Source organism: Pelodiscus sinensis, chromosome 22 (assembly GCF_052426305.1).
Source record: "Pelodiscus sinensis isolate ZL-2025 chromosome 22, ASM5242630v1, whole genome shotgun sequence".
NCBI lineage: Eukaryota > Metazoa > Chordata > Testudines > Trionychidae > Pelodiscus > Pelodiscus sinensis.
In genome coordinates, this window is record NC_143073.1 from 20,946,230 (window position 1) to 20,958,429 (window position 12,200).

Consider the following 12,200-nt stretch of genomic DNA (forward strand, 5'->3'; position numbering starts at 1 on the left):
CTTGACCCCTACTTGGGGGGAGGGACCATGGGCTGGAGGGCAGGGGACTGGGTAGGGAAGAATCAACCAGCTGTCTCCCTCTCCCCCGACAAGGAGCCAGGCAGTAGGGAGTCAATAGCCATTTATTATTCAGGGGTGTCAGGGAGCCACTGATGCCAACACCCCCCACATAACACAGCCCCAGGCAGGCAGGCCTGTGGGGAGATGCAGCCCCCCCCAGGCCGCATGCTCCTGGGCCCAGAGGTGGGGCCAGGATTTCTGCCTGGACGGCTGCTGTTGGCTCAGGGGGATGAGGAAAACGGGGAACAAGATTCTTCAGCTGAAGGGAGCAGCTCTAATGGAAAGGGGGCGGGGACAGAGGACACTGTCCCCGGGTAGGCAGGGCCAGGCCCTGGCCCTGGCCCTATGCCCAGCCTGGCAGGAGAGCGCCCAGTGCTACCCCAGGGCAATAGGCCCAGCATGATACTGGCTGCAGTCAGCCGCTAGGACAGGTGGGCTAGGAGGGGGTTATCTGGGGCAAGAGCCCCACTGATGCCCACAGGGCTAGGCAAGTAACTCTGTCAGTGCCAGTGGCAGGAGCTGAGGGGCCTGGCCCTGGCACACTGGGGGCCGTACAACCCAGGACAAGCTCAGTCTGCCCCCGTGCACGGACAGAGCGCTGGAGTTTGGAGGAAGATGGTGCCACCCCTGATGTGGGGGAGTCAGGGCACAGCTGCATGTAACACTGGCCAGTGCAGAGATGCAGCCACCTCTGGGGCTGGGCCACTGGGCCCAGTGGTAAGTTGAACCAGGGTATCTGGCCTACGGGTTTCTGTAACACAGATGCTGTGTGGGAAGTTTGAACAGGCAAGAAGCATAAACCTTAAACCTTAATTCTTGTGTTCCAACAGGGGAACAAACTTGGGAACCCCCTGCAGGGGTAGCAGCAGTCTGGAGTCCAAACTGCTGTTACCTCCCACGGAGAATGGCTCTTGGCAGTATGGGGGCTATGAAACACAGACAGCAGTTGTGCTTGCTACCCCTAGAGGGTCACTGCCCTGCCATCACCCTTACCACAGTCAGTCCCTCAAGCCTGCTTGGGGGAGGCGGTGCTGTGGTAACTGGGGGTGAGAGGAGACCCAGGGTGGGGGTGGAAGGCCACATCAGACACACAAGTCTGCCCCACACCCTGCCTCCCCTGTGTGAGCCACTGTGGCTCATAAGGCACATTTCACAGAAATGATACGAGTGGGGGCGGGGGAACCCCCACCAGGGGGCTGGACACAGCCCAACCAAGACGATTTCACAGAAATCAGAGAGCCCGGGGCTGGTGCTGAAGGACACACCGCTGCCCCTCTGCCCCAGTAGGAGGGGGGCTGCCCCAGGTGCAGATCTGGACTAAGGAAAGGGACCCCCCCTTCCCTTACAGGGGGGAGGGGGGCAGGGAGGCTCAAGTCAGGACACCTGAGTTCTAGGCTGGGGGGGTGGATTTAGGGGGTTACAGCCAAGGCTGCCCCAGCCATCCCCCTCAGCTGCACTGGCATGTGCCGCCCTTCTGTCAGTGCAGTAGGGGGCAGTCCTATGCCTAGCCCCCCCCAGGGGCTCTGGCCCCCAGGGATGCAGCAGGCAGCAGACCCAGCGGTCCAAACGACAAGAGTGTAGGACCTGGAGAATCCAGGTGTCCAGGCGCAAGGCACCCGGCCTCTGCAGAACCCAGGCCCCTGGGCCCCCTGCCCGCTACAATAAGTTAGTTAAATAGAGACAATATTACAGACGATTTCCCAGCAAAATCCCAAGCCCTCCCCCCTCCCCTTCAGCGCGCGGTCCTAGACACGCCCCTGGCCCTTCCTTCGGCAGCTAGGGGGGCTGGGAGGAGCGGCGGGCAGTGCCAGGGGCTGGGCGCCGGCTCTTCAGCAAGAAGCGCAGCTGGGGAGAAGAGGAGAGGTTGAGTTAGGGGGATCCTGGAGCACCCCAACCCCCACCAAACCCTGCACCCTGGTTATGCTGGAAGGCTCCTGCTTCCCTTGGGGGAAGAGTTGAGGTCCCCTAGGCCTGAGGGCCTCAGCAGGTCCTGGGGGTCAAGGAGGCCTCACTCAGTCTCCTGGGGCAGGGGTCTCACCTGGTCTCCCCCAGGCCCAGGGGGCAGTAGATGGGCCGGCTGTTCGTTCTCCAGGTTGCGGGCACTGGGGTCAGCCCCCCGGCTCAGAAGTAGACGCACGAGGCTCTCCTGGCAGGGGGGGCCTGGCAGGGCTGCAGCCATGTGCAGGGCTGTGTTCCCGTGAGCCTGGGCGGGGGGGGGGGGGGGGGAGGCAGAGGGTTACACACAGTCCCTGCCCCCCCTCCCCCAATGATATGGCATCCCCTCCCCAGCAGGCCTGGCTGAGCCTCCCCCCCACCCCGTGACATGATTCCCCTGCCAGATCAGCCCCCCATTGCATCCCACCCCCTCCCCTTGCAGAATGGCCCCTCCCCAATCCAACCCCCCCCCCTCCCCATCCTCACCTTCATGTTGATGAAGTTCTGGGGGTGGGATCCTGGCAGCTGCAGGAAGAACTGAACCAAGGGCAGGTTCCCGTCCTGCACGGCCAGGTGCAGAACCGTCTTGCTGCTCTTTATGTCCTGGGGGGAGGGGGGGCAGGGATAGGAAGGTGGTGAGCAGGGGCTGGGGAACCAGCCACCCAAATCCCCAGGCAGCTGCCCTCCAGCACACCAAGACTGAAATCTCCAGCACCGCCCCCCTGGAATCAGTCAGGGGAGGGACTGGGGCGGGTCTGCTCCAGGCCCCAGGGGTTGGGAGAGAGCACAGCGCCCACTGGGTCACCTACCTGGCTGGTGTAATCTGCCCCCATGTGCAGCAGGGCCTGGATGCAGGCCAGCGTCTCCTGCAGCCGCTCTGGGGTCGAGGTCCTGGTGTCCAGTGCCCGCAGGGTTGCATTGTGGGAGATCACTGCGCAGTGCAGAGGGGTCTGCCCTGGGGGTGCCAAGGGGAGTGAGGGGCCCATGCACAAGATCTTCCCCCACATAGCATGTTCCCCCTCCCCCACGGCAGCCCCTGCTGGGAGAGGCTAGGAGACCCCCCTCCCGCATGCTCCCCCTCCCACCATGGTAGCCCCTGCTGGGAGAGGCCAGGAGACACCCCCCACCCCCCGCATGCTCCCCCTCCCACCATGGTAGCCCCTGCTGGGAGAGGCCAGGAGACACCCCCCACCCCCCGCATGCTCCCCCTCCCACCATGGTAGCCCCTGCTGGGAGAGGCCAGGAGACACCCCCCACCCCCCGCATGCTCCCCCTCCCCCACGGCAGCCCCTGCTGGGAGAGGCCAGGAGACACCCCCCCCACCCCCCGCATGCTCCCCCTCCCCCACGGCAGCCCCTGCTGGGAGAGGCTAGGAGACACCCCCCCCACCCCCCGCATGCTCCCCCTCCCCCACGGCAGCCCCTGCTGGGAGAGGCCAGGAGACACCCCCCCCACCCCCCGCATGCTCCCCCTCCCACCATGGTAGCCCCTGCTGGGAGAGGCTAGGAGACACCCCCCCCACCCCCCGCATGCTCCCCCTCCCCCACGGCAGCCCCTGCTGGGAGAGGCCAGGAGACCCCTCCCCCCAGCACACTCCCCCTTCCCCTACAGCACCCAGCTGGGCATGTCCTACCTTCAAAGTTCCTGGCCTCCACATTGACAGGGACTCCGGAGGCCATCACAGCCTGGGGGAGGGAATCGGGGCTCAGTTAAATGGGGCGGCGGGGGTAACCCCGGTCCAGAGGCTGTCCCTGGGCAGGGGAGCGGGGGAGAGTGGCCCAAGCCAAGCCGGACTCACCATGAGGACGTTGGGGAACCCGTAGGTGGCCGCGAGGTGCAGCAGCGTCTGGCCCTTGTGGTCGGCGGCGTTGGCATCTGCTCCTAGCGCCAGCAGGTCCCGCACCAGCTCGGCTTGGTTGGCCGTGGCCGCCACCAGCAGGGGAGTCTGGGAGGGGGAGGCGAGAGACCCCAGCGTTAGAGGGCAACACAGGGACTCAGGGCCTGTCCACTAATGCCCTGAGTCTGACAGGGACCCCAGCCCCACTGCTGGCCAAGTCACCTGCATTTCTTCCCCCCCCCCCGCCCACCTGCAGCAGCACGACCTCTGCTGCCCCCCCTGCTCACCTTGCCCTTGTGCTCCTTGACCTCCAGCCGCCCGCACTCCTTGAAGGCCTCTGCAGCCGCCTGGGCAAAGTGACGCAGCCCCTTGGCAGCCAGCAGGTGGAGGATCCTGCCAGGAGGAGGCGGGGAGATGTCAGAGACCCGTGCCCAGACTCCCCACCCAGGGCCACCTGCTCCCTGCTCCTCCCTAAACCCCGGAGATCCTCCACCCGCTCCTCGGCACCCCCCTCCACTTCCACTAGTGTTCCCCTCCAGTCTGGCCCCCTGTTCTCTCCATTACTCCCCTTGGGACACGGCCACCCAGTCCTCCCCAGGGCATGTGGGGGCTGGGGAGCCCCCCTCCCTCTTCTCCTAGGAGTGAGGGGCCAGGGTGCGTTTCAGGGTCCCTCCTCACACTCACGTGTCCCCATCTTCATCCTGCTGCAGCAGGCGCATCAGGTCCATGCTCCGGATCTCAGCGCGGGCCCTTGCCAGCTCCCCAGGGTCCAGAGCCCCAGCAAGGTCTCCGAAGCTGCCTGGCTCGAGGGGCTCAGGGTAGGGGCTGTGCTGGGCAGGCTGTAGCCAGGGGGCATCAGACACCTGCTGGGTTGGGAACAGGTCCAGTGATGGGGGTGCCAGGGGGACCTGGCAAGGGGAAGGAGTGGAGGGAGTTTTAGCCTCCATGCTCTGCCAGATCCCCCTCACTCCACCTCCCCCCTGCTCCACCAGTGCTCCCCACTCCCTCAGTTCCCTCCACTCCACTGGTGCCCCCATCTCACATCCAAGTCTCCTGTGGCTGCCATCATGGTGCTGTAGGGATCCCCTGCTGCTAACACCCCGGTGCCCACGGGGGCATAGGAATCCGTCGCGTCGTACGTGGATCCTGGGGGCTGGTAGCTGCTGGCCGCAGCTGAGCAGTGGTAGTGGCAGTCGGGGAAGGCTGCATGGCAGGAAGGGTCAACTTGCCATGGCGGGTAGGGAGCCAGGGGGAGCCCGGGGGCAGATTCCCCCCCAGATCCCCCTCCCAGCCCCATGGACTCCGGGTGTTCGTCTGGAAAGGAGAGACATGGATGGTGGGTGCAAAGCACCAGGGGGAGGAGCAAGGAAGGTCCCCACTGGAGGGAGGGAAAACATGTTCCAGGGGAGGGGGCTGGTGGGGCTGCATGGGATCCAAGGGAAGGGGACTGCTCTCCTGAGCACTAGGAGTGGCATGCCCTGGACAGGGAGTAGGGACCCCAGGGGAAAATCAAAGGGTGTCTAGAGCTGGGAAGTTACCAGGGCTCCTTGTTGGACTCACCTGCCTGGGGAGGGTTGATAGCATCGGTTGGAATCTACAGGGGGGGAAAAAAACAAACTGCTGAAGAGCCAAAGGACAACTTCCTGGCACTGAGCTGCAGCTGCCTCTGGAGTGAGGTAGCCAAGAAACAGCCACATATAACACTGAGTGGCCAGGAAGTGAAGGCAGCACCCCTACTGCAGCATGCAACATGGGGGAGGCAGAATGGAAATGACCCCAGGGAGTCTGGCCCACACCCCTGGCTCGGGGGCTGGAGAGGTCCCAGAGAAATTGGGGGCTCACCTGAGAACTGGCTGCATGGCCCAGCACCGCCTGCTGCCGCCTCTTCTGCTCCAAAAGCCTCTTTACTGTCTGGGGAGGGACGGCGCTTCTGTCTCCTCTGCCGCCTGCCAAGGGAAGTATGGCCAAGGGCTCAGCCCGGGTCTGGGCTCCATCCCTGGCTGTGACAGGGAGTGGGGTCTAGTGGTTAGAGCCGGGGGCTGGGCTCTCTCCGGCTCTGGGACCTAGCAGGTAGGGCACTAGCGCCCCTCCTCCCCCCATGGAGCAATCGTTTCCATCCGACCGGTGCCCACACAGCGGATTTTTCCTTTCCTGCCGCCCCAGGAGGAAAACGTGTCATGGGCCGTGTGAGACACTGGAGCCGAGGCCCGTGTCTCCTCCGCCGCCCGCCCCGAGCCCGGCAGGGCGCCCGGCCCCGCGCGTTCCTTCCACGGGGGGACGGAACCGCTCGCTCAGCCGCCCGCCCGCCCGCCCGCCGGGGAAGTGACGTGGGCGGCCCCAGCGACCGGCGGGGGCGGGGGCCAGGCAGCCTGGGTTCTCCCCCAGCTGCAGGTGGAGGGTGAGAAGCCAGGCGTGCCGGCTCCCCGCCCCCTCCCGGAGTCCCCACTCCCAGGGGAGGAGACAAGAGTTTAGTGCCCCCCAGCCGCAGCTCCCACCCACTTCCATGTCGGGGGGGGGGGGGGAGGTCTGCGCAGATCGCTCAGGGCTTCCCTTTGGGGGTCATATCCCCCTTCGCTCCGTAGCTGCCTTCACCATGCACCCCCTTCCCTGCCCCTCCCCTCCGTGGGAGCCCAAGCGCCCCAACACACCCCCGGGCCCTCCCAGCGCGCCCCACCGCTCAGCCGATTTCATTTCCGCCCCCCGCCCCCACACTGACACCGACACGGAGCCATTCGCACCCCGATGACACCTGCCCGCTGGGAAATGAGCCAGTGTGTCCTGGAAACGGGGGTGGGAGGGGAACTCGCAGAGGGTCAGGTGCTAGGACTCCGGGGTCCTACCTGGGGGGCGGGGGGGGGCCGGCAGCCAGGACTCCCGGGCTCTGTCCTCGGCTCCAAGGGCCAGCGCAGTGCTGTGGTGGGGGGGGGGGGGGCTGGCAGCCAGGACTCCCGGGCTCTGTCCTCGGCTCCAAGGGGCAGCGCAGTGCTGTGGTGGGGGGGGGGGGGGGGGGGGGGCTGGCAGCCAGGACTCCTGGGTCCGCGCCCCCGAGTGGGGGCTGGGCAGGGCGGCGGGTTCCCCACACTCTGCTCCCTTGGGGCCAGAGGCTGTTTCCTCCCCAGGCCAGGGCTCGGCGCTGCAGGGGTTTCCCGGTGACGCAGGGCTCCTGCTCGGGGATTCCGCTTCGCGCACCAGTGCCCTGGGACTGTCAGGGCCAGCGGTGGGAGGGGAACTCAGACCAGCCCCGCCCCAGAAGTGACCTCCCAGGGGAGCGATGGGGTCCAGGCGCCCTGGCTCCCGCCCCCCTTGCCCACTTGACCCCACGCCGCTCTCCACGCGAGGACGAGGACCACAAGGCGGGGGTGTCCCAGTGCGGTCTGGCCCCAGCCAGCCCTAACAGCAGCGCCAGCCCATAGAGAGCCCGCAGCGCCTCCCAGACGCGGAGCGGAGCCCTGGTCCAGCGCGCACGGGCTGCACGGAGACCGGGCCAGTACAGCCCCCCGGGCGGACTAGATTATACCTGCCCCTTACGGCCCGATCCCGGGCCATAGAGAGCCCCCCGCCCCCGCCCCCGCCATACGCCCCAGGCGCAGCAATGCCCGACCCGTACAGCCCCCCTCCAGCTACGGCAGCCTGGGCACCGGCCGCACGGACCCTCCCTCAAGGCGCGGCGGTAGCCAGTAAGCGCCAATATATGGCCCGGAGCAGCCACGCCCCCCCTTAAAGGGCCAGCGCGCCCCACTCACCTTTCTGCGAGCGCATGCCCCCCGGCCGCCGTGCCCCGCGAGCTCACTGCCCCACTGAGCCGGCCCCAGCGCCTCCCGCTTATAAGTGCGAGTCCCGCCCCGCCTTGGACGAGGAAACATTAGACACGCTCCCGAGACCGGCCCAGCCACACCTCCCCACCCCCGCCCGGGGCGGGGCTACGACAAACCGGCTTGTGCCCCGATCACTGGCACCAGGGCACCGGGGGTCTCGCCTGGCTCTGGGGGTGTCCAAAGTGCTTGGGGGGGGGGGGGCCAGAAACCTTAGATTCCCGGGGTCTCTCGGGCTCGGGGGGGGGGGGTGTCCAGTGCTCGGGGGGGGGGGGAGCCCGGACTCCTGGTGTCTCGCCCCGCTCTTGGGGGTGTCCATTGCTGGGGGGGCTGGGACCTTAGATTCCCGGGGTCTCGCCTGGCTCGGAGGGGTGTCCAGTACTCGGGGGGGGGGGAGCCCGGACTCCTGGTGTCTCGCCCGGCTCTGGGGGTGTCCATTGCTGGGGGGGCTGGGACCTTAGATTCCCGGGGTCTCCCCGGCTCGCGGGGGGGGGGGTGTCCAGTGCTTGGGGGGGGGCGGAGAGCCCGGACTCCTGGTGTCTCGCCCCGCTCTTGGGGGTGTCCATTGCTGGGGGGGCTGGGACCTTAGATTCCCGGGGTCTCGCCTGGCTCCGGGGGGTGTCCAGTACTCGGGGGGCTGGGACCCCGGACTTCTGGGGTCTCGCCCGGCTCTGGGGGTGTCCAGTGCTCGGGGGGGGAGCTGGGAGCCCGGACTCGTGGGGTCTCCCCCGGCTCTGGCCGAGGGGTTCCCCCGTGCACGACGTCACCGTTCCCACTGACTGCGTTTGCAGAAGTGACACCGGGCGGGGCACAGCGCCGGGGCAGGGAGCTTCCCCCCCCCCCCCCCCGCGCCCTCGGGTGTTCCCCGCAGCCCGGCCCCCGGCCCGCGACACCCACCAGCAGCCACAGCTGCCCCCGCGCGGCCACGTGTCCCTGGCGGCCAATCACACAGCCCCGCGGACGCGACGCGGCTGGTCCCCACGGCAACCACAGATCTGGACCCCCCCCCCCCGACACGGCCACAGGGGAGGGGGGCGGGGTTTGTCCCCGCGCGGCGCCTCGCGCCCCCGGCTTCCCTGCAGGGGCCCCTGCGCCGCCCGCCGCCCGCCCCCGCTGTGCCCACTGGGCCGCACTGCCCTCCCGAGAGGCGTATGGCCCGGGCCGGGGCACGCGCAGGGCGCTGCACCTGTTTCCCCCGACACCGGCCTGTCCCCACGCGCCCCCCTCGGTCTGCCTGTCCTGTCCCCACGTGCTTCCCCTCTGTCTGCCTGTCCTCTTGTGCACACCTCGGTCTGCCTGTCCCCACGTGCTTCCCCTCCCTCTGCCTGTCCCCATGCGCACCCCTCGGTCTGCCTGTCCCCACGTGCTTCCCCTACCTCTGCCTGTCCCCATGCGCCCCCTCTGTCTGCCTGTCCTGTCCCCACGTGCTTCCCCTCTGTCTGCCTGTCCTCTTGTGCACACCTCGGTCTGCCTGTCCCCACGTGCTTCCCCTCCCTCTGCCTGTCCCCATGCGCCCCCTCCATCTGCCTGTCCCAATGCGCCCCCTCTGTCTGCCTGTCCTGTCCCCACGTGCTTCCCCTCCGTCTGCCTGTCCCCATGCACACACCTCTGTCTGCCTGTTCCCACGTGCTTCCCCTCCCTCTGCCTGTCCCCATGCGCACCCCTCGGTCTGCCTGTCCTGTCCCCACGTGCTTCCCCTCTGTCTGCCTGTCCTCTTGTGCACACCTCGGTCTGCCTGTCCCCACGTGCTTCCCCTCCCTCTGCCTGTCCCCATGCGCCCCCTCCATCTGCCTGTCCCAATGCGCCCCCTCTGTCTGCCTGTCCTGTCCCCACGTGCTTCCCCTCCGTCTGCCTGTCCCCATGCACACACCTCTGTCTGCCTGTTCCCACGTGCTTCCCCTCCCTCTGCCTGTCCCCATGCGCACCCGTCCCCACGTGCCTGTCTGCCTATCCCCATGCGCACCCCTCGGTCTGCCTGTCCCCACGTGCTTCCCCTACCTCTGCCTGTCCCCATGCGCCCCCTCTGTCTGCCTGTCCTGTCCCCACGTGCTTCCCCTCTGTCTGCCTGTCCTCTTGTGCACACCTCGGTCTGCCTGTCCCCACGTGCTTCCCCTCCCTCTGCCTGTCCCTACGCACACCCCCTCCGTCTGCCTGTCCCCACATGCTTCCCCTCTGTCTGCCTGTCCTCTTGTGCACACCTCGGTCTGCCTGTCCCCACGTGCTTCCCCTCCGTCTGCTTGTCCCCATGCACGCCCTCCATCTGCCTGTCCTGTCCCCACATGCTTCCCCTCCATCTGCCTGTTCTGTCCCCATGCGCCCCCTTGGTCTGCCTGTCCCCATGCGCACCCCCTCTTTCTGCCTGTCCTGTCCCCATGTGCTTCCCCTCCGTCTGCCTGTCCCCATGCGCCCTGTCTGTCTGCCTGTCCCCATGCGCACCCCTCGGTCTGCCTGTCCTGTCCCCACGTGCTTCCCCTCCGTCTGCCTGTCCCCATGCGCACCCCCTCCGTCTGCCTGTCCTGTCCCCATGTGCTTCCCCTCCATCTGCCTGTCCCCATGCGCCCCATCCATCTGCCTGTCCCCATGTGCCTCCTCTGTTTGCCTGTTGCCATGTGCACCCCCTGCATCTGCCTGTCCCCATATACTCCCTCTGTCTGCCAATCCCCATGTGCACCCCCTGTTTCTGCCTGTCCCCATACATGCGCTCCTTCTGCCTGTCCCCAAGTGCACTCCCTTCATCTGCCTGTCCCCATACTCCCCCTATGTTTGCCTGTCCCCATACATTCCTCTGCCTGCTTGTCCCCATACACTCCTCCATCTGCCTTTCCCTATGTGCACCCCTCCATCTCACTGAACCCCCCTCTGTCTGCCAGCCCCTATGTACACCCCCACCTACCTGTCTCCATGAGCACCCCCTCCATCTACCTGTACCCATGTACATCCCCCTCCACCTCATATGTCTGCCTGTCCCCATGTACACTCCCCACCACCTCCTCAGTCTGCCTGTCCCCATACAACCCCTCTCCACTCCCTCATTTTGCCTGTCCCCTTATGCACCCCTTCTGTCTCCCTGTCCCCATACACCCCCTCTACCTCTTCTGTCTGCCTTTCCCCATATACACCCTTCTCTCCATCCCATTCACACCCCTCTCTCTGCCCATCTATCCCCATTTACACCACCTTAACCTCCCACCCTCCTAGAGACAGCACAGGTTCTATCTAGCCCCGAGTCCCCAGCTTGAGGCTCAGTGGCAGTGAAGCTGCTACCCATGGGGGCAGGCATTGCGGACAGTTTGTGGGGCAGGCTGTGTGGATGGGGCAGATCCTGGTCCATGCACTGCCCAGGTGCTGAGTGAGGTTCTCAGTCCTGAATCCACCACAGAGAAATCCTTGGGCATCCTTGCCACCCCACCCCTCTCTGCAGGGCAGGGGCTCGGTGTCCCTCTGCAACGTGAGCCACGGCCCCCCCAGCCTTGGGAGGGCAGCAGGAGCTAGTGGGGGGAGCCAGGAGTCAGGACACCTGGGTTCTATCCCCAGGCCTGGGAGGGGAGCAGGATCTGGGGGGTAGAGCCGGGGGAGGGGCTGGGATCAGAGTCAGCATTTATAGCACCGATCATTTTAGTCCCCGAGACGCAAGGGGAAGTGAAGAGTCATTAGTTGTAGGAGCAGAAAGAGGGCGCCTGTGTGACTCATAGAGTGTCCTTCCGCCTAGGGGCACCCACGGTGGAGATGGTCAGAGAGTGGGGGGTGCATGGAGCTGCGTAATGGGGTGAGGGGAGGGATAGATGGAGAGTAAGTTGGATGAGGATCAGGGTGCTGCCCAGACCCAGCCAGCGACAGACCTTACTGAGAGATAGAACCCCAGAACCCTGCCCCTCCTTGCTCTAATACATCTATTGCTCACATTGTACAATTACAGATGCATCTAATGTCTCCTCAAAACACTGCACAGGATGTGAACATTGTGACCCATTCGCCAGCCCTCGAAGTGCAGTTGCTTCTGGGGTGGGGGTGGGGGGAAGCAGTCACTATTTCATAGAGAAGCCACACAGGGATGGCGGGATGGGTCAGCTGGCTGCCGGCTCTAAACAACACTCTCTGGTACCTTGTTACCCATTGAAGCTGTTCTGATTTGCCTTGCAGACACCAAGAGCCCTTTGTGTCCCCTAAATGTGATGTCTGTGGGCCCATACTAGGCAAAGCTGGGGGGAGGGTGAGAACTAAGAGTGATTCTCCCTGGAGCTGCAATAGTAGCTGGTTGTCTGGGCTGATCCCACCGCTGACACCCATCTCGGAGGCAGTGGGGTTAAGGCTGATAAAAATAATCTCTCCCCTTGAGAGTTGAGAGAGTGGAGCTGAAACTTCCTAGCTCTCAGGAGCAAGACATTTGCTGTTTAGGAGATAATAAATCCTAGTGGTTAGAAGCAGTGTGGGGAAGGGAAGGGCGGGCTCAGAGGGTCGCGTTAAAGCACCCTCATCTCTGCCCCCATTCATGCATGCCCTCAACTCTGCCCCCTTCGTAGATTACAAGCCCATATCTGGTGGCCAAGCTGCAGTAC

The 12,200-nt window shown here is 65.7% G+C and overlaps 1 protein-coding gene across 3 annotated transcripts; it reads right to left on the bottom strand.

The window, feature by feature from the left end:
- Nucleotides 1-551: 551 nt before the first annotated feature.
- Nucleotides 552-7,715, bottom strand: NFKBID (NFKB inhibitor delta). 3 transcript variants are annotated; one of them, XM_089772371.1, is made up of 12 exons: nt 7,576-7,715; nt 5,675-5,778; nt 5,393-5,426; nt 4,875-5,146; nt 4,517-4,695; nt 4,120-4,225; nt 3,794-3,940; nt 3,629-3,680; nt 2,805-2,950; nt 2,482-2,598; nt 2,099-2,263; nt 552-1,905 (listed from the first exon to the last, which is right to left on the bottom strand). In XM_089772371.1, the coding sequence occupies exons 1-12, from the start codon at nt 7,589-7,591 to the stop codon at nt 1,837-1,839; spliced, it is 1,407 nt and encodes a 468-aa protein (XP_089628497.1). In that variant the 5' UTR covers nt 7,592-7,715; the 3' UTR covers nt 552-1,836. The 3 variants fall into 3 exon arrangements, with proteins under 3 accessions (XP_089628497.1, XP_089628496.1, XP_089628495.1); XM_089772370.1 differs by having other exon boundaries at nt 4,517-4,698; XM_089772369.1 differs by having other exon boundaries at nt 4,517-4,740.
- Between the last annotated feature and the right edge of the window lie 4,485 nt (nt 7,716-12,200).